Below are 23,066 nucleotides of genomic sequence, written 5' to 3' on the forward strand. Positions count from 1 at the left end.
TTCTTTTTCATATTTATCAAATCCAAAAACTCTTACAAGACATTAATCTCAATCTCGTCGAGTATCACTGACAAACCTTAGTCCATACAAAACCAGCAAATAAGATACAATAACAGCTGTTACTGCTGTCCTCCCTTCCATCTGTAACAGTCATTTCCATAGTGTGTATTGCCCAGCTGTTTCGTCCTATTGCAATTTAAGTTTCCTTCTTGTATTTACTTCCACTGGTCATCTAGACAAGAACCTACAGAATGATATGGAAACTAAAAATGATCATCAAGTATTGTGCGCAACAGAAACCGTATAAGAAAAAAATGCTGATTAATATAGCTCTTATTTATCACTGGGTGAATGTTGTTAGTTAAATGACTTCTTAGTTCATTTACCACTGTAAATGAATCTGTGTTTATTAGACAATATATCCAGAACAGCTATAGAAATTTTAAATTGGACTCTGCATAACACCAAAGAATATTGTAAAACATACAAGTAGCATACACAGCACACACAGCTTTGGACAGTAACATAAAAAAGATATTTAAAAAAATTCGAAGTATGAATTTTTTCCCCAGTGTCCTCAACTTTGATTTATGCAGTCCTTCATCCATATGTTCAATGTAGAAAGGTGCTTGATTATAACTTTATTTCTTTACCAGTTGAAATGAAACACCAACACAGAAAACACATCTAAATAACTGCACACAATTGCAGTGTTAAATCTTCATTTCTCAGATTTTAATTTAGCTTGCTGGCCAAAACCTAACAGATGATATGACAAACACTCTTATTATGATTTAAAAGTGTAGAATTCAAGAAACTATCTCCTTTGTAAAACTAAAAATGTTTGTAGCTCCTTTTTTGGACTTTCTAAACAGCCTCCTTCATTTTACCCAATATTTTGTCCCAATAGAAATACGTTATGGAAATTTCAGGATCAACACCATTTCTAACTTACAATAATTAGCAATTTTTATTTATTTATTTATTTAAATCTTTTTCCCTATTCCTCGTGTACTGATGTGATTCTTTCTGACTAGTACATTTCTATACCATGTTTAACCTCATGAATAAATTATAAACCTTCAAATAAGTAGTACACACAATTACATTGTCATTTTAATGTTCACATACCTTCTCTATGAACAAGCCAAGTATAACAATCACAGAAGGAAGCTAGAGAGCATTTTACATTATTAAATTTACATTTTGCATTAGAAAAAATGCATTTTATTTATTACTCACATTTATGATCTTGCCTATTCCATATCCGATAATAATACAGAAAATGTACATAATTAATGATGTTAGGAAGTGTTTCCTGTTATTATTAATATTATTATTATTATCATCATGTTTTGCCAAGCACTGATGGAAAATTCATTTAATGTCACACATTAGTCTTCCAGCATTTAGGTAACAACTTTTTTCTTCAGTGGGTTGCCCCCCAAACATGCTGCCATTTGTTCTGTCCTTGCGCCCGTACATTGTGCACAGATACATGTCGTGCAACATTGTGAAACTAAAGGAAACCAAAAATTTTAGAGGAAAACATTGATCACACACAAGTGAATAAAGTGATGATTTCATTCAAGTCGTCTCTTGGCTTTCTGTTCTGTATTCATGTCCGTTTTTGGCTTTCTGTATTGGTATCATTATTTGGCTTCCCGTAATTGTATGAGTCTTTTAAATTGTGGTATTTTCAATATCAGTCACAGTTGGTTTGTGGTTACTTTCTGGTTTTTTTTTTTTTTTTTTTTTTTTTTTTTTTTTTTTTTTTTTTTTTTTAACTAATGTAGTGTTGTATTTCTGTGGTTGTTTTGTTTTTATATTTTACTGTTGTTATGATTTTGTGGTTTTTTAGAATTTAGTTTGGCACTGGTGAAAACCTCGTTTCCCACAGTTGTCTGGGAGCATCGATATTTGCTATTATGAGTTGGTAGACTTTGGTATTTGATGTTTATATTTCTTTGCTTTGGCAGTGTGTGATGTTGTTGTTTGCCATCTTTGTGTTGCATCTTAGGGCTTGACATGACATCATTCATCAAAGCCAATGGGTGGCGTCAAACACTCTTGTTTATCCTTAATTTTATATTTAGCTGTCCTGATGTACACGTTACACACACCACCTTAATTCCTGTACACTTTCAGCAACCACAACGATGTCATCAGTATACTGCATCATGCTGATTTTCTGCCCATGACAAAGAAGTCCCACATTGAGGTAGCACTTTACTTGCTTTATTGCATCTTCAGTATGTAAATAATGTATCATTTGTCACAATGAGCAATCCTACCTTAGATCTTTAACCCCCTGCCATTCTGACTAGTAGCATGCGTGATATCAATTTTGGTCCAAATGTGAATATCTCAAGTCAGACTTGTGGTAACAAATGTAGACCAAAACACGCTCAGGGAAATAAAATTGTCCTGACATAAAGATTGTGTGTCTAACTCGTGAAACACACACTTGTCAGTTACAGTCGTGGTTTAGTTTTTACCATTACACCATGAGAACTGGAAGAGAAATTTATTAAATCCTTGTATAATGTTAAGAGAGAGGCATTTACATGGATGTAGTGATGATAGTGATGTGACTAAACAAAATAGAAAGAATACAAAACATTTTAATTACAGATGACAATGACAATGAAGAGGAAAATTCAATACCTAATTCATGTGTATCATGGATTTGGCAATATGTGAAAAATGCCAATAATTTGAAATTATTTGGAGGCTTGTTGCATTAAAGCAACTGTTTCTAAACATCAGTGTCAACACTCGGGATTAGTAGAACGTTTTGCTATTATGTTTGATGAGTCAGTTTTCAGTTTTCCCATCCAGTCTTCAGTCAAATAATTTTGAGTATTTTGATAGATATGGTAATTATCATTCTTTCTGATTTTATGTTGTTCATAAGTGTTATAATTACATTATTTTAAAATCAGATGACACTTGCCAAGTTGCGTTAAATTTCATCTTGAATTTTGTATGGTTCTTGTTCTGCCCTTTGCCCTGGTGCCTATAAGAATTCTATCGTCAGAGCTTGTGCCAAGATTTTTGAAATCAAAAATAAATATTGTATGATGCCCCGAAATTATCTTTTTCATCTCTAATCACTGTTCTCCTTGCTTGCAATGTGCTTCCCAAAATGATTGCTCATTAGTATGTGTGTAGCATCTATGTCACCTTGTTTTCATTATTTTATTTACCTCGTGACATCTTTCCTTAATCCATTCTTCATTAGCTTATTTACATTTTCAGTTAATTTCATTTCTGAAGGGCCTATATTGTTGGTGTTCACTTTCAACATTGTTACCTTTTTGTATCTCATGTGTTAACTATGAGTGCTTCTTTTCTGACTTTAAAGAACCTAGTACATTTTCTGCTGTGTTTATTGCACCTTTTTTTAAGCCCATTCCATCAATTTTCCACACTAGTAACTCTGAAGTGTTATTTCTTGTCACATATTCTTTAAAATCAGTCTGGGTTTTTAGTGCCATGAATTTGTTTAGGTTCCAATGGTTTAGATTTAGAGTTTGTGGGCATTGTTTTAGTAGTATGTTATGTTCACCAGAAGTTTCACTGCATGAACTTCATTCCTATGTGTTTTATCAGAATGTAGTCAATCCAACATCTCATTTGATACTTTTTCTCAAGTTATTTGCTTTCAATAATATATTTTTTTTTTTTCTTCTTTCAGATTTGGTGAACATCGTGGTTCCTATTGTACCTTGGCATCATTCAATGGAAAAGAGAATCTGGTAAACATGGAACTGTTGGAGAAGATGGGAACAGTTGAAAATGAATCAAGAAAAGAGGTATGAATGCTTTTCCAGTATTTATAAAGCCACTAGTGGTGGTAATATTTGGACACAATATGAAAGTGTGTTTGGAAACTTTTAAATTCTATGTATTTAAATTTTGAACTTAAGCAGAATACACCTGTCATCGTTATGTTACATGTGTGGTGCTTAGGAGGAACAGAAAACCAATATAAATTAAGTATTGATTCACAACCAAACACAGGAATCTGGAAATGGACAGCGAAGATTAATATTGTTGATTTTTAAGGAAATAGCTTTCACTGATACATAATGAGAGATTAATGACTCATATTTGATTCACATGGTCTCTGACGAAAAATTATATCATCCAGGTGGTGAGCCTTTTTCCAATACTATTTTTAACTCAGTCCCAGAAGTCACTTGTAACCTTAGCAAACAGGATTTGATCACTAAAACCCACCTCTTTTTTAATGATGTCTTTCAACTCCACTAAACTATGATTTGTTAAAATATACACTCTTTCAGATAACTGCCACAAGAAAGTTGCAAATGGATGGTGGTCTTGGTGACCATGCCTTATCTCTAAAATTAAAAATGAGGTGTCCAGGGAAAATGTTCCTCCCAACTGCCAGTGATGCATTTGCAGTGTGAAATGGTGCAATGTCCTGTTGGAAATAAAAACCCTGTGTATTCATCCTTTGTCTCTACAATTCTGGCAGAATGAACATTATGCACACATGTTAAACACGTTTTGAGTTTACTGTCGCTATTGTGCCATCCTAAAAAGTATGACGCTCTATTACACTAACATTAATTACAGCATACCAGTCAGACATGGGGTGAAGGTGTCTTGTATGAACTACACAAGACTCTTCAAGGGCCCAAAAGTGATACATCTCATCCTTAGCCAGTGTGTATGTTGACGTCTGGATCATCTCGGGCTTCTGATGATTTCCTCTCCCACAATGTCACTGTTTTCATGTGTCCTCACTTTTTAATTTAAGGGCTACACAACTTCTTTGTAATCTATCCCATTCTGAAAGCTGTAAACTGTCTTCGGATTGTATTGTGACTTGGAGCTGTGTAGTTAAGAAGACAATAAAGTAGTCACTGTGTTAAAATGCCATTCTACCTTTATGGAAACACTACTATCATATGTGACCATGCAGTGTTCTATTATCCACTGTTCCATTAGTCATTGGCAGTCGCAAAGTGACTGACATACATGCAGTCTCCCGTCCCCCAGTGAGAGTAGTGTAAAAAATGTCCGTTACCCATAAGTCACTGTGTGTGTGTGTGTATGGGGAGGGGGGGGGGGGGGCAGTTACAGGCTGAAACATTGTTGTGGCTATTTGCTTAATAAAATGTTGGTCCACCATTGGAATGCAATGCAGCAGCAGTTCTGCATGGCATAGATTCAGCAACATCCCATTAGGCCTCCGTAGATATATGGCACCAAATGTCCAATCACAGGGAATGCAATACTCGTAAATTATGAGAAAATGGTTAATTTTCGTAGAGCTAGTATAGCTCGTGCAGGATATGGTGGCAGATGCGCAGTGACCAGTTTACGTCCAAAGTGCTAGACGAGTTCATTTGTTTGTTCAGAAGGGGAGGCTGATAAGTGTTTTCCACCTTTTGGCCGGGCAGCTATGATAGAATTGAGGCGTGCACCATACAGTCTTTATCAAACCGTTTTAAAGAAACTATTTGGTAAAAAAAATAATTTTTGCTTAACTTACAGCTTTATATGTCAGGTTCTTGATGATGTGCCCATCATTTCGTTAATGGTCATAGTCATTGTGATATTTACTTGAAAATAAGACAATCCGTGAAATTCGGAAAAGTGTGCAATGAAAAGTAGAGGTCACTATGATTTTGTGTTTGGTGCATATTACATAATATGTTGATGTGTGGAAATTTAGCTAACATATTGAATTTTTGTTTAGCCCTGGGTAGAGGTACCTGTCACCAATCTCGAGAAAATTGATTGGATATAGTACACTCATTTGTGATTATGCAATGCCAGCAATAAAGCCAGAGTAAAATATCCACAGCATTCCTCATATTTCATTAACTGTTTCAGATATCAAAATGAGAATTTGGCAAATGATAACACTCCAGGAGGATAGTATTTTACCATACCATTATTGTGTAAAATATCATTACCTACTGTGTATCCAAATAATTACTGTGTTGTTGTTGTTGTTGGTGGTGTGTGTGTGTGTGTGTGTGTGTGTGTGTGTGTGTGTGTGTGTGTGTGTAAGAATGAATTCTTAGGGCCATCAATATCTTGTGAAACTATACTTTTCCTTAGTTTCTCACTTAATAAACCACCATTTCAGAACTCTCTTGCAGTGCCGTCTGCACAAGTTAGTGATTTGAGATATTGTAAACTCTTCCATGTTTTGGCAAAAGAAGCAAATTTTGACATGGCAACCAGAGAAAAGTAAGTTTTACTCAAAACTCGCCACTTATGACGCCTCACTGAAAGTTAAAAGTGCTTAACAAGCCAGGTGAAAATAAATCTCTGTATTTTTGCCGGAATTCTTTTTAGGTATGAACTAAAGCAGAGGTGATAGTAGCTGTTTTTGGAAGGTCATATGCAAGTTTACTAAAATGTGAGCATAGGCTTCAGTTTCGAATGGTATTCCGATACAGCGCTCTGAGCATTGTGATATTTGACTAGCATGGCACAAGTGCAAAGAATAAATGTGGAACTATGAACTAGTCACCCACAACAAACTGTTGCTCTGCTTAAAATTTGACAATTTTGTGAAACATAAGAGTACAAAGCATTGAATGCTATTATCTAAGAAACTTTTGTTGTATTTGAACATAACCTGTTTCTAAACACATCAGTATTTTATTTGTTTATGGAAGACTAATGATTTACCAAGAGAGTTTTGAATGAAAATTGGTCGCTGTTCACTTATTGGAGTAGAGGGTAAAAACATACCCAACGTTTAATCATCTGTAGAACAAGGTGGTAACATTCAGATGAAACAAGAAAGATAAATAATCCAGAATTAAATGCCTAAAAAATGAAAAAAATGACATTAAACTGACTGTAATTGTTATTACAAGAATATGTTGCAGCGGCAAGATATTGTATCAACAGATGTCAGTAGATTGTGGAATGAGTGAAAGATTGAGAATTGGACTGCACTGTGATTGCAATCGCCCGGTACATAAATAAAAGATCACAAACACAGTGCAGTCCAATTCTCAATCTTTATTTATTTATGTACCGAGCGAGGTGGCGCAGTGGTTAGCACACAGGACTCGCATTCAGGACGACGACGGTTCAGTTCCGTCTCCAGCCATCCTGATTTAGGTTCTCCGTAATTTCCCTAAAATCGCTTCAGGCAAATGCCGGGATGGTTCCTTTGAAAGAGCACGGCCGCTTTCCTTCCCCATCCTTCCCTCACCCAAGCTTGCACTCCGTCTCTAATGATCTTGTTGTCGATGGAACGTTAAACACTAATCTCCTCCTCCTCCTTTTATGTATGTATTAGTTAGTGTTGTTACCTGTGACCTACATGCTGAAGGTATTGCAGTCCACATTTCACAGTTGCTCAAGGATGGCATATGTAAGGGTTGGAAGGGGAAAAATAATAAAAGCTTCACTGAGAACTAGGATAATGGAGGTGAGAGGACTGGTGAGTGGACAGCAAATTTTGCCGTGCTGCCAACCAAGGTAATGAGTTCTGCGAACTTCGGCTTTTTATGAACATCTTCCACATCAAAACTGTAGTTTGCCTGAATCCATTTGAATTGACTTTAAAATTGGACAGACAGACAATAATAGTGTACATTTCTGGAGGAGATGGTAAAGTCCAGATGGGTGCCAGTGCCATACTTACAAGTCTCCAGCAGCTATGTTGTCGATGCTCACCGTGAGGTATGATGGGAACGAAAGTAATCCCAGCTGCTGGGTCTTCACAGCCATTGAGAGAGCAGAGGTCAAACACTATGTTTTGGAAACAAGAAACTTTTGTGCCACAGAAATTGCAACATATTCAAAAGAAATACTCAAATATTTGTGACGATGGAATAAATTTCACAGCTACACTATTAAGATGGTGGTGATTGGAAATAGTGATTACCATGGATGGCAGGTTTTGTAAGCAAAAGAAATTAATAAACCCTTTATTTTTGTTTATTTGTCCTTGTATTATTGGAATGTAATCAGTTATTAAATAGTCTAAGTTTAGAATAGGTCGCTTTGTCAGTGAAATATTTGTAATTTTGATTAATCAGAGTATGTTAAATATAATTTTTTTTTTCTAGGAGCCTCTTTAAAAGTGGGGGTGGGCGTCTTCTTATCTACTTTTACTCAAGTAAATACAGAAGTCTTAATTAAACTGTTGTACTACTGAAACTGAAACATTCTTTCATTAACACACTGTGTAATGAGAAACCACAGCACATACTCAGCCAAAGCATGTAGTTAAAAATAAATAACGAAAGAAGTAAAACACACATTGTATACTTCAGGTGTTGAGTAGCCAGTAGGCACTTAAATAAGATTGAAAGCATTGCCAAGCCTTTGGACAGTGTTGCGTCCCTCTCCCTCCTTTCAGAGCTAAAAGAGTAGTTACATGTTGGGTGGGGGAAGATAGCGAACTATCTTCAAGTGCTTTGATGCACAGATATAAGCTTATCCTGAATAAAGGACATACTGCAAATAGGGTACACCATTTCCCAACAGATAGTCTGTTGCCACCTTGGTCTGTGAGAAGTAAGAAATTTTTTCCTTATATTACTAAGTAATTGGTAGGGTCTTCTCCATTTCTTCACTGTTCCAGATTTCTGTCAGTGATGGCCTTTATTTCCTCCTTTGATGTAGCTCTTGCACCAAGCACCTCCACCATCTAGTCATGTCACATGTTGTAAGCCAATACTGTGCACCTCCGTGGTATGGCTAGGTTCATTTGTAGTAAGCCTAATGTCGTCTTGAGCACATCAACAGGCGAGTTGGTTCTATATACACATGTCAGGTGCAATAATACACTTCTCCATGCTTGTCAAAGAGCCTACATTGTCTTTACCATTGTGGCTCTACAAACTCATATGCTTACCCCCATAGCCATAATAGCCATAAGATTTCTTCGTGATATGTTCTTGTTGCACGTAGAGGCAGTTGAAAGCTTCTGTGGCCAGCAGATGCTATTTTGTTTGGGATTGTAATGCAGCACTGGCAGATAACTTCCACATGTGCCTGAAAGTTTTGGTTTCATTAATTTTTACCTCAAGGTACCTACAGTTTTATTCTCAAAATTACATGTCATTTATTCTGATTGTGTGGTTTGTTGCCCTTGACAAGGTTCATTTTGATAACACACAAACTGTTTTGTCTGCAGACTGGTTCCTTAGGGTTTCAAGAACTTGCCTACTGTTTTCTTCAAATTTTGCCCTTGTGTTGGCAGATACTATTAGCTGATCTATGTAGTCAATGCAGCGTCTACTGCTCATCATCTACTGAAACTAATTCAGTAGCAGCTCTAAGCCAATGTCTCGTAACTCCAGAGCCCTCTAATCAGTCTTTGCTGATGTCAGATATGAAACAATTCACCCTACTATCTTATTAACTCTTCTGGTCCAAATACTTTCTTCTTCTGTAACTTCATTATTGTTAGTCTTAAGTCTTCATGGAAAACTGCAGGGTGTAAGTGAAGATTGTGTAACAGAGGATTGGGGTGGAATTAGATGTGGAACAGTGGTTAGTGGATATTGTGATCATGAAGATTTTTAGTTCAAAGGATGTTTTTTAAGGACAGTTCCATCTTCGTAGTTCAGAGTAGTTGCCATTGAGGAGGGGGGGGGGGGGGGGGGGGGATCTATTTGGCACAGAATGTGAAACAGCCATAGAAGACAAGCATTTTGTGCTCAGCAGCTTGATTTGCCTCTGTTTTGTTAACTGTGCTTTTGGTCTCAGTTTGGCAGTGGACTTCAATTCAGGTGGATATGCTCACTTAAAAGGCTGTGCAAAACTAGTGTACACACGACTGCTTTCACAGATGCTCTGCGTTTGATAGTGTAGGATACACCTTTGGAGGGACTAGAATTAGGATGTAGTTGTTGAGTACAATAGGGCAGGTCTTTCGTAGAGAAATAGTACATGTGGCAAGGAATTAGGACTAGGTATTGCATAAGGATTGACCATGAATTCCATAGATTGGCTGAAGGATGGAATACCACTCAGGGACATAGGGGAGGATTGTAGGTTGGATGTTGTTATTTATGGGCATGATGATACAATGTTAAAGTCCTGGCAAATGATGTGGTTAAGTTGCTACAGGTTAGGCTGATAATATGTAGGTAGAATGGTCTTTCTTTGCAGCTAGTTTGTGGTTGGTGTAGTGGGGGAGGGGGGGTTACAGACATGGGACATGTGCTGATATGTTATGGAAGATTTGTCTATGGACTAGGTTTGGAGTGTAGTACCTCTGTGAAGATTTTAATAAGATTCGAGCAAGACCTTGCTCATCACTGCAGATATGTTACTAATATATATAAATGAGCTAGTCAGTAAAGAGCTATGTTAAAATTATCAGAAGATAGTACATTCAGTTCAGTAATGGAAGGAGCCAGGTTGACAGACTGAGAAATAACATACAGTCTTTTGCAAAATTTTAGTCTACCAAATAACTAATTAAAATGGTCAGCTTAAAACAAATTAAAAATATCAGTAAAAGCCATCAGTTATTTTTAAGACATGTACAATTTAAATACATTTGATTCAGTTAGTTGTAGAGGCCAACAGCTCATAACAGCTTCAATATAATCACCTGATCTAGCCTCCCAAAATGAAGTGCATCATTGCCAAGCAGATTAATTATGATACATACAGTGGCATATTAAAAATTTTTGCGCCGCTGGGCACACCATAGTATATGCACTGCACGCCCCCCCTCCCCCTCCACCACAATATATATATATATATATCTTTTCTTTTATGGCCTAAAAATTCAGCAGAGCATGTAGGCGACAACAGATTTTTGTTATACATCCACTTTTAATATGTTCTTTTACATGAAACCATTGAAAATGAAAATAAAAAAGATGTGTTGCAATCTAAAAATTGAAGCGAACGTGTCACATGTTAGAAATTAATATGTACTTTTACAGAGGTGCTTTCAAAATTAAACTTTCGTTTTACGATCAAATAACTTGCATGTGTAGCAGATAAAAAAGTTTGGTTTTAATAAATGAATCCTAGGAAAGTGCAAGAAATGAAAATGAAATAGAGATTTTGGTGCACAAACTAGTAACTAAATACAAACAAACACAGAACTGGATTTGCTATTACATGATTTTACAGACTAGTGTGGAAAAATCAAATTTGTTTTATAATGTAATAGTTAACGTATAAAGCATTAGGATCTGTGTAGCTTGAGATGCTGAGTAATAAGTGTACACAATGCCTTTAATCCATGTAAGAACTAAACAGTCTTGTACTGCAGATACTGCTCCCACTGTAGCTTTTTCTAACAATATTAGGAAAGCTTTTACTATTTTATTGACGGAACTGAACTACAATATTTATTGATACTTTTTCCTCGAGTGTACTCTTAGATAACATATTTCTGCAATAACTATACACTCCAGCAGACGCCAAGAATACACATCAGTTGTAATATACTACAGTATCAGTATGACTTTACTGTACAGCGCCGAGCGGCCTGGGTCATTCAGGTATTGTTTAATGTTGTTGGGCGCCCTCAGTCACATCTGTATGTAAACAAGGTTTAGTTCCACATTCTGCCATTGGCAATTGTATAATAAACAGGTAATACGTAGTTTGTAAATCCAATGAATGTGCTCTAAGTTATAAAAAAAATCACATGGTAAGATTAAGTTTTTAAAACTAATATGAATAAATAAGCAAACTCACCAGTTAGCAAAATTTGGGTCTGGCTTTGATGGCAGTAAACTCGTTGATCATATCTTCATAGTTCAGATGGTTATCAGTTAGGAGGTCGGCTTCAATGTGAAGAATGGACAAGGCATTCAATCTCTCCTCAGACAACGTAGAACATAGGTACGATTTCAGTCTTTTTAGAGTCAAAAACAAGCGTTCTGCTCAACAATATGTAAGTGCCATACATTGAAATATTCTAAGAGCAATGTCAACATTCGGAAACATGGACTGTAACCTCTCTTAGCGTAAAAATTTACTCATTTTGACTGGTATATCAATAATCTCAGAAGATTACAAAAGTTTCGCAAAATATCCACATTCACTAGGGAAGGAAGGCTCTAAATCTGTTTCATACTACACTTGGGAGATTCGCTGCATGTTCAGAAATATCGTCAGGTGAACTGCTCTTAAGGTTACTGAAAACTGTGAATGAGTCCAACAGTTTTCTATAGCTTTCCTTCCTCCTCACTAATTTGGCATACAAGTTGTTGAGTACTGGGAGAATTCCCCACCCCCCTTTCCTGTCAGAAAAACGCCTTCGGAGTCCGCTTCATTATCGCATGAAGTTCGCATTTTCATGATCTTTTATGGGTGCATTCATAGTCTATATCAGTCACAATCTCCATGGATTTATTTTCATAATAGTTGAACATGCCACGAATAGATGCAATAAATCCTACAAGTGATTCATATAATTCATCCACTATTTTAGTATCAACATTTATACTTTGCAATTTCAGATTTGCACTATTAAATCCCTGAAGTATGTCCTTACAAACTGTAATCATGAAAGCTGTTTCTAGTCTGCTGAGTTGATTCATTAAAGCTTAACCTCATTTCGCACAAGTTGTTTTTCAAATGTATTATTGGCAATATGTGTGAGGGGATTGTTGATGCACTCCCAGTTTTCATATAGACTTACACACGCTACCCTTCTTGGTGACCAGCGTGTTTTGATATATTTTTTACCGTTTTGCTTTCTGGTTTCATGAAAGAAAGAAGCTTATCTCAGCACTGTGTAGAAGCAGAGGAAAAATTATGATGGTTTTGCACTACATTGAAAAATGACCATGCTTCCCGACAACAGCTTGCAGCACTAGTGCCGACTTCAATTCAAAGAATGTGCGGCACAAGGCACATAGTGCGGTTTTGGATTTTGTTCTTTAATGCTTGCCTGCAAAGCAGTGTAGGTTCCTGACATATTGCTTGCGTTGTCACATGACTGGCCTCTACAGTCAGTAATATTAATGCAATTTGTAGATGAGTATGGCCTCAGCTAAGATTCCGAACTTGTTCCGGGTTTGGTAAAAACAGAAGGAAACGTTCAAATGGTTCATCATTCTTGTTCACATACCTTAATATGGAAGATAATTGAACAATATGTGAAATGTGTGCAGTAGAATCTTCTATTATAGAGAAATATTTGGCCTGTCTTAACTCACTTATGATAATTCTCTTTATTCGTTCAGAAAGAATCTCTATTATTTCATCACATATTATTTCATCACATATTATTGAAGAAAAATACCTTTTATGGACCTGCCCTGGATTTCCATATTGTTCCATGTGCTCTGAGAGAAAAGGATGAAACTCATTTTTTCTGTCTCAGCATATGACTCAAAATGGTTATCTATTGTTCCAAGTGACTTTTCCTTGTTGAGAATGATAACCCAGAATTTTTGTGTTCACGTGAATTCTCATGGTGAGATAAAATATTAGAAATATTTTTCCAGTCTGCAATACCATTAGTAGCAATCGTGGCCTTACCTCCGAACAATTTCCATGGTGCACAAAAAAAAAAGCATCTGTGTACAGGAGTATACTAGAAAATCACGCGAAGTAGATTCACCATTTAAAAGTTTACAGTAAAATACATTTTTATTCAAGTATCTGGTTGTATTGCCTATTGATCTTCTTGAATTAGAAAAATCACCATTACAATTTCAATGAATGCCATGTTGTAAGAGAATGTCGATTGTTGATTCATTGACACACCATTCTGCAGGATCATCACTAACTAGGTTCTTTCTTTTTATAATGTCTGACTCAACACTTAATTTTTCATAAACTCGAAATCATAAATCATTTGCTTTTCTTCATTTTTAACTTTTGTTTTGTCTGTATTTACATCTTTTACAACAGCTGCAGTGCCAGAAATATTATCCATACTTCCAGAATGAGATTTTCACTCTGCAGCAGTGTGTGGGCTGTTACGAAACTTACTGGAAGATTAAAACGGTGTGCTGGACCAATACTCGAACTCGTGACCTTCGTCTTTTGAGGGACAACTCATAACGCATCCTCACAGCTTTAATTCTGCCAGTATCTCGTCTCCTACCTTCCAAACTTCGCAGAAGCTCTTCTTATAACCTAGCATCCATACTACTTGAACTCGAAGTTGAACCAGCAACATTTTTAGCGAAAAATTTATATACTCTGCCAAGCATTTTTAGAACATTGGCTTCTCATTCTGACCTTTCCTTCAATAATTTCCGATGCCGCCGCACTTAATTTTCCATGTTTGCTTTTTATGCTGTTCTTCATGTTAAAGCACTTACAAATTTGTGAACCAACAGTCAAAACAAAAGAAAAAAATTTAAAAATGAAAGAAACACTGTATCCAGTTCCAGTTGTACTACATCGCACATGAGGACAAAACTTTTTACTTTAAACTCGGCAAACAAGTGCAAAGATTTTTCCTTTAAACATGGAGCAATAAATTTACCAACTTGGATTACTCGAAGTAATTGTGCTATGAAAGAACGACAATGCAAAATAATTTAATTGTATTGTCTCCTGTTACGCTGTCAGTAAAATTTTTAAACTGTCGTGAAATGTATTTCACACATTATTAGGTATTCTGCTTATGTTCTTTTCGTACAAACATATGTTTGAAAATGTGAAACATTCCCTGTACCAACATGTTTTGTTAAACGGGTGTCATTAAATCAAAGCTCAGATATTGAAGACCACAGAGCTTTCACATTAATTAAAGTAATGGAGGGTTGACTTGATGCTTCCCCATAATTTGTACAAGAAATTTAAGCTGAGTCAGGTTTCACATACTGAGGCCCATACATGGCACAGTATTTAAGAAACTGCTGATTAGTTTATCATAGCTTTTCAGGGGTCCCGGTATTTTCATGGGGAAAATAATGGTAGGGTTAAGTAGAAGTTGACAACATTTTCAGAATAATGTTGTTTCAAACATTGTGTTGTAGATTGCCGTCCTGAGAGCTTACTTCAAAATATTTTGAACAATCATGAAGATGATACTAGACAGAAATTTCCATTCAGTCACCAAGTAAACTATGTATATTTCCAAGTTTGTTTTGTCGAATTTCGTTCTCAAGGCTTATTTAAACTAGTAAGTTGTTTAACAATATTAAAATGTAAAAGATTAAAATGAGTGCAGAGCAAAAAATGCTGCCCTCTTTAAGGTACTGCCCCTAGGCCTATGCCTAGTGGGCCTATATGTAAACTCACCACTGGAAACAGGGAATCACTCTCCAGTGATTTTAAAAAACTTGAAGGAAATGCAACATGTCTTAAAATAGAACAAGCCACCATATGCTTTACAGTAAAAGAAGAATGCTTTCTGAGGTAATATGATCTAATAACCAAGTAACAGGACTAAAAAGGATCTTGAATCAGGACCCCTATAGAATAAAATGCTTCTGTTAACTGAGACTTAAATTAGCAGATTTTATCAATGCTGGGTAAATATCATGTACTAAAAGATTAACAACTTTGCCACAGTATGATTTCAAAGCAGCACATGAATCACAGTTCAGTAAAAATCATTGTAAAGTAACTTACAGAAGAAACTCTTAGCAAGGCAAGAGGGCCTTCTCATACATAGATTCTATATATGGATGATACCAAAACGTCAACTTAAATGTCCAAACTTGAACAGCTCTTAGCCAGAATAAAAAACTGAAATATCTGGGCTGCATAATGTATACATCTCAAAATGTCGACTTTGACAGAATGACCATGAGATTCTTAAGCAAGATTAGTCAGTAGTGTACATGTAGTATCAAAGCAAACAAATGTTTTTGTATCAGGCTGCAACAGTCACCATTTATTCCTTTGCATCATCCCTCCTTGCCACAGTGAAAATCCACAGGCAGAACAGTGATGATATCCGACAAAGTTACCAGATGACATGAGCAGTACTCATTGTGCCTGGTCGTCCCAAAGATTCCAAGACTTACCAAACGGGAAAGCGCCGGTAGATAGGCACAATAAATAAAACACACACACACACAGAGAATTTCGAGCTTTCGCAACCGGCGGCTGCTTCGTCAGGAAAGAGGGAAGGAAAAGGAAAGATGAAAGGATGTGGGTTTTAAGGGAGAGGGTAAGGAGTCATTCCAATCCCGGGAGCGGAAAGACTTACCTTAGGGGAGGGGGGGGGGAAAGGATAGGTATATATACGCGCGCGCGCGCGCGCGCACACACACACACACACACACACACACACACACACACACACACACACACACACACACACACACACACACACACACACACACACACACAAGCAGACATATTTAAAGGAAAAGAGTTTGGGCAGAGATGTCAGTCGAGGCGGAAGTCCGGAGGTAAAGATGATGTTAAATGACAGGTGAGGTATGAGTGGCGGCAACTTGAAATTAGCGGAGATTGGGGCCTGGTGGATAACGAGAAGAGAGGATATATTGAAGGGCAAGTTCCCATCTCCGGAGTTCGGATAGGTTGGTGTTGGTGGGAAGTATCCAGATAACCCAGACGGGGTAACACAGTGGCAAGATGTGCTGGCCGTACACCAAGGCATGTTCAGCCACAGGGTGATCCTCATTACCAACAAACACTGTCTGCCTGTGCGTGTACACTTTCCGGGTTACAGGACTGGAGTAGGTGGTGGTGGGAGGGTGCATAGGACAGGTTTTACACCGGGGGCGGTTACAAGGGTAGGAGCCAGAGGGTAGGGAACGTGGTTTGGGAATTTCATAGGAATGAACCAAGAGGTTACGAAGGTTAGGTGGACGGTGGAAAGACACTCTTGGTGGAGTGGGGAGGATTTCATGAAGGATGGATCTCATTTCGGGGCAGGATTTTAGGAAGTTGTATCCCTGCTGGAGAGCCACATTCAGAGTCTGATCGAGTCCCGGGAAGTATCCTGTCACAAGTGGGGCACTTCTAGGGTTCTTCTGTGAGAGGTTCTGGGTTTGAGGGGATGAGGAAAGTGGCTCTGGTTATCTGCTTCTGTACCAGGTCGGGAGGGTAGTTGCGAGATGCGAAAGCTGTTTTCAGGTTGTTGGTGTAATGGTTCAGGGATTCAGGACTGGAGCAGATTCGTTTGCCACAAAGGCCTAGGCTGTAGGGAAGGGACCGTTTGATATGGAATGGGTGGCAGCTGTCATAATGGAGGTACTGTTGCTTGTTGGTGGGTTTGATGTGGACGGATCTGTGAAGCTGGCCATTGGACAGATGGTCAACGTCAAGGAAAGTGGCATTATATATTGCCTTTACAAATGTCTGCTTGTGTCTGTGTATGTGCAAATAGATATGTGTGTATGTGTGAGTGTATACCTGTGCTTTTTTCCCCCTTAAGGTAAGTCTTTCCGCTCCCGGGATTGGAATGACTCCTTACCCTCTCCCTTAAAACCCACATCCTTTAGTCTTTCCGTCTCCTTCCCTCTTTCCTGAAGAAGCAACCGTTGGTTGCGAAAGCTTGAAGTTTGTGTGTATGTCTGTGTTTGTTTGTGTGTCTATCGACCTGCCAGGGCTTTTGTTTGCTAAGTCACATCAACTTTGTTTTTAGATATATTTTTCCCACATGGGCTGTTTCCCTATGTTATATATATGAGCTCAAAGGTGAATTAGCTGGGACACTTTCATGTCGGTTAAAACTCCATGTATAACTCGCAACTCCACTCCACTCGCAAGTGATCCTGTGACAGTGGCGGATATATATATATATGGGGGGCCGCCACACGCCATGTGCGCCACTCCCCCCTCCCCCTCTTGCGGGTCCACCCACATTGCCACCTGCGCTGTTCCCCGCCAGTCAGCCCGCACGCTCTTTGTTTGTTTCCTTTGTCAGTTGACTCGACTGAATCAGTTATCGAGTAGTTGTACTTTCCTATGTAACACGTCCATACGTGTCATTGTATTTTGTGTGTTTGTCTGGCACACAGATAGCTAACACATACCTACAAGAAAAGTTGCGGCCATTCTAGTGATCTCGAGGCAGTATTCGGTCTGCCATTTTTCAAGAAAACTCGCGAATATTCTGCTGTTTTCTGTACCATCAAACGGGGTTATTTCAGACACCAGGGCAAATTCGGACAGTATGGCTTATTTGCTCTTTGTCACTGCATAGAAACTAAGAGTTACTTATTATAATGTACGTGTGCCAGTTATTTTTAATGCAAGATTTCATTTATCAATTTCCACAACTTTTATTTTGCGTCAATTGTTTCCCTAGGTGAATAATTGATGAACAGTCTAGAAGCTAAAAATCCATGCATTATCGTAAAGTGGAAACTTTCTATTGTTGTGCCAAGCGGGAATTTGTTATAACTGTAATTGTTGATGCACTCAGTAGCTAACAGCGTTGAGACAATTTCTGTACAAGTTTGTTGAGTTTATCGTGCTGGGTTATAAAATAACGACAGTTTCTGTAAAACTGTGTACTGTGTGGGGTGATTTCGGACAATGCCAAGAACGTATAAGAGAAAGAGATGTGCTACATTACGGTGTAATTATGACCCAGAACTTTTAGACAAAGTGGTTCGTGATATTCGGAGTGGTAAATTATTGTATAGAAAAGCGTGTGATTTGTGTGGTATTCCTAAATCAACCCTATAAAATAAAGTGCAGGAAGCACATCCGGAAATAAAAAAAAAAAAAAAAAATGGGAGGGCAGCCAGTGCTGAATAAAGAAGAAGAAATGTTGAAGCAAGGTATCTTCAGGGCTGCACATTGGGGATTTCCTTTCACTAAATTGGATATTAAATATTTAGTTTAAGGCTACCTTGATAAATCTGGCCGAAAAGAGAAGAAATTTCATAATAATTTGCCAGGTGAAGAATGGGTGAATTTATTCCTCAAACGATAGTTAGAAGATCTTTCCGTGCGCTTAAGTGAAAACATTAAACGAGCTCATGCAGAAGTGAACAAAGAGACTGTTAAGATGTTTTTCTCCAATATCAAGGCAAAGCTGGAAAATCTCCCACCATGTGTTAAATGTCACCAAAATCAAATAAAAAGCATTTAAAATTTTTAAAAAGGCAGTAACTGTCCGAATTAGTCCTCTATACACTGTAACTTCGGACAGAGATTTAAAAAACACGTGTCCAAAATCACCCTAATCCATGGGGTGAATTCGGTCAATTTAACTGCCTCAGATAAATGTACCTACACATACAATTTCTGGTTCTGGGATATTTTATTCGTTACACGTATACCCTACCACTACCGTAACAATCAATTTAATCTAACAATATATACGAAAGTAACAATCAAAATAACGAGAAAACTGTCCGAAATCACACCGTTTGGTGGTACAGAGAACCTTCGATACGTAGCGTTATAAATATGGACTATTATCTGAATAGGAAGCTAGTTAACATTCAGAAGCAGAAATGTTAAGAATGAATAAGTAAGAAGTCCTAGGTGTAGCAAGTGCAAGTGTGGAGAGTAGTCAAGAATGAGAGTGATCAGTTGATTGTGAAGTATTAGTGACAGTAATTCATAGTAATTTCTCAACAAAAACATTGCTACAAGACTCATTATGGTCGTTGGATACGGAAAACTATTGATGCGTAGTAGTGACTTTCCAGAAGATTCCTAAAAACACATTGTTACTATTATAGGCCCTCTGTCAAATGCACTAGAAAGGAACCGAATTGACTAAAAGTTCCACACACATTTTCATTATTGGAAACTCTCCTTTATATTATATGTCGAAAGGTACATATTGGCTTATTGCTTTAACAGTAGGTATTTGTTCACACTCCATAAAAGTCTAAAGTGAACATTCAGGCTTCGAATGTCCTCAAAACAATTGAACAATGTATATAAGGGAAGGGGAGTCACTGCCAGGTAGTCAGTTGGAAAGCTACAATCATTGGAATAACTTGGAAGTGATAAAAAGTGAACAACTGCGATTATTGGCTATTACCATGGACTTCTGTCAGTGTTGTGCTTAGTGATGTTTGAAGTACCTGGAGTGTGATCGTGTGTGTTTTAGTGCCAAATGTACTAGTGTTGAGTTTTCCATTGCGAATAAAGTGGCATCTAATTTACCTACATCGTAACACTATAATAAAATGGCTCATTATGTAATAAGAAAAAGAAAAGTAGAAACATCTGAAGATTCCGGTCACCATCCAGCCGCAAAAACACCACTAGATGTACAGGCGGAGCCCAGTACTTCGTCAAAACTTCCACAACAAAGTTCATTGATTGAGTCCTTTAGTCCCACGGATATTGGCAATTATTTGAATGTGTCAGGAAATATTAGTGATGATATAAAACATAAGCTTCTCACAGCTTCCAGGAAACCTGAAAAAGGTTAGAGCTTTCATACTTAAGAGCACAAAAGGGGATGTGTTGAACGCAGACAAGTGTACAATAATCACTTTGAACAGTATCCATGCCTGGGGTTCTCACAAATTAAAAAGGGACTTCTTTGCATTAGCTGTTCAGTTTTTGTGAATAATAAAATGGTTGGAGGAAAGAAATCCATTATTGCCAAGAAGCTTGTGGCTGAACCACTAACAAAGTTTGCCAAACTTACTGGTAAAGATGGTGACCTTGAGACTCACTCTCAGCTCCAGTAGGATGTTCAAGCGTCAACAGATGCAAAATTATTTTTGGAGACATGAGACAACCGCGAACTGGAGGTGATAAATAAATTGTCAAGACAGAATGGAAAGTATTAGGGAAAACAGAGACCATCTTGTACCTATAATAAAAACAATCACCTTTCATGGAAAGCAAAATATTCCTCTATGGCGGCATAGAGATGATGGGAGTCTATTAGAAAATGATTGTGAAAGTATAGTGAGTAACGAGGGCAACTTTAGAGCTCTTCTAAGATTTAGAATTGACACTAGACACTTGCAACTAAAATGTCACCTTGAGACCACTAAAGCAAACAGCACTTCCATAAGTAAAGCAATATGTAATGAACTTATTTCATTCTGTGAAACTGTGATGATGTCGAGAATTCTGGAAGAAATCAAAGATTTTTGTTATTACAGCATGATCTTCGATGAGACCAGAGACAAAGCACACATCACCCAACTGAGTTCAGTTGCAAGATATGTCGATGATGGCAGCAAATTGCACAAAGATTTTTGGGTTTTGTTGACATCCGTAAATACAATGATAGTAGTGGAAACATTGACAAAGAACCTCAAGAGGGTTCAAGAGGAAGAGTGTAGCATTACTGGTGAAGTATTAGATACTATGGTTCTAAGGAAAGTGGAAAGCCTTTCTCTATCATTGGAGAATTGTGTGGGTATAGGCTGTGATGATTACTCAGTTAATATGTCAGAATTGAAAGGTTCTGTGGCTAAAATAAAAAAGAAAGCTATCAATGCACAAGTCATCAGCTCAACGTCACTGTCTCTTGCAGTTGCAAAGTTACGAGGCTGAGAAACTCACTTGGTACTATTGAAGTAGTAGTATAGTTCTTTACTGTGTCTAGCAAGCAGTTTGCAACATTGAAGAGTCACCTAAAACACTCACTGCAGTCACATTGTCAAACAAGATGGGTTGAGCGACACGATGCTGCTGATCAATACACAGCTGATATCGGAACAGTTTGCAAAAGTTCTTAAAAAATGCAGTGTTGGAGGGATAGAACAGCAGCTGCCAAAGCCAATATTCTCCTCAGAGCTCTCACTAATTAAGAGTTTATCCTCGCTCTGTTTACATTGAGTGACATTATGAGCCTAACACGTCCAGCCAGCACGATGGCAAAAACAAAATGAGATTTAACGCGCAACGTGTGCGCCGGCATGAGAGCTAATGTTGATAGCCACTCTGCTCATATTGTTGAAGAGGTGAAGGCAGTTATGGAAAAGTTAGACATGGAGATGAGTGTTCCCTGTCTTATAGGCAGACAAAGACACAGGGTAAACTGGGATCATAATGATGATGCTATGACATATTGGAAAAAAACTGTTTTTATTCCAACATTGGACCATGTTATTACTGACATAAGAGAATGTTTTGCTGAAGAAAATATTTATCATTTAAAATTCAACATACTTTTGCCCTCACAACTACTGAAACATGATGGTAATGATCTGGCACATAAATTGAATCAGTGCTTAACTGAACTACCGTTCTTTGAAGAAGAATCACTCTTTGTGATTGAAATGATACTAATGGGAGAGATTCTTCAATACAAACAAACGAGCATAAACACCCTTAATGATCGTGATTCTGTTATGCAAGCATTGTCTGTTTGTCCTAGATCTGACTATGCTACTTTGCAGGGGCTGTAAAAAATATTTGCTTGTGTACCTGCATCTATTGCTACAGTAGAAAGAAGTTTTCAACATTGCAGTATACAAAGATACGGCTGAGGTGGCAATGGAGGAGGATCAAATTCATAGCTTAGCTCTGTTGAACATTCACCCTGATACTGATTGTCCTATTGATGATGTAATTAATAAATTTGCCAGGAAGAATAGGCACATAGAATGCATCATTTAAGGAAGAGAACCACAGTTGTAACTTTTTTATATCATAAGAACGGCATTGCCTTGTATGTGTGTGTAATCAGTTTAAATAAAACTTTCTTAAACTTTGCATGTGACTTGATTATTTTTTATTACGGTAAAAGTAAAGGTAGCTCAAGGTATCTTTAGCGTCCCCTCCTTGAGGTTTTTCTGTATCCACCACTGTCCTGTGAACATCTACTTCAGATGCTGCCACTGAACTTCCATCCATGGAAATGTTGTGCCAACCATACGGCATCACCCCCACATGTGAACAGCTCCTCTGTCCCACAAGGCTCTTGTATTTGGTGGAGGTAACAGGACATTGAGCCCAATTTGGGTTCCAGGTAAATATAAAAACACATACAGCGATACTATCCCTACAACTTGTCTTCAAAGAAAGACAAGCCTACATTTATAGCTAGAGGCACTTGTTTGTGGTGAAAATTTTTGCTTGATTTCATCATTTTTAAAAAGCTGTTTTTAGTATATTTTCGGTATTTTTATATCATTTCGTCAATAATTTTGCTCAATTTTCTTTCCACTTTTTCAGCAATAAAAGCTGAAGAAAAAGTCATTGATAGCATATTTGCAATGAAACAATTTTTATTTTCCAAACTGAAATTT

The 23,066-nt window shown here is 37.4% G+C and overlaps 1 protein-coding gene across 3 annotated transcripts in view; it reads left to right on the forward strand.

The window, feature by feature from the left end:
• The window catches only part of LOC126334183 (protein BTG3-like), a 47,887-nt gene that overhangs the window by 17,281 nt on the left and 7,540 nt on the right, over positions 1–23,066 (forward strand). For all 3 annotated transcript variants that reach the window (XM_049996807.1, XM_049996808.1, XM_049996809.1), the window contains exon 3: positions 3,701–3,818. In XM_049996807.1, coding sequence (XP_049852764.1) covers positions 3,701–3,818 — 118 coding nt within the window. The remainder of the gene's footprint in view (positions 1–3,700; positions 3,819–23,066) is intronic.

The sequence above is a fragment of the Schistocerca gregaria genome, chromosome 2 (assembly GCF_023897955.1).
Source record: "Schistocerca gregaria isolate iqSchGreg1 chromosome 2, iqSchGreg1.2, whole genome shotgun sequence".
NCBI classification, from domain to species: domain Eukaryota; kingdom Metazoa; phylum Arthropoda; class Insecta; order Orthoptera; family Acrididae; genus Schistocerca; species Schistocerca gregaria.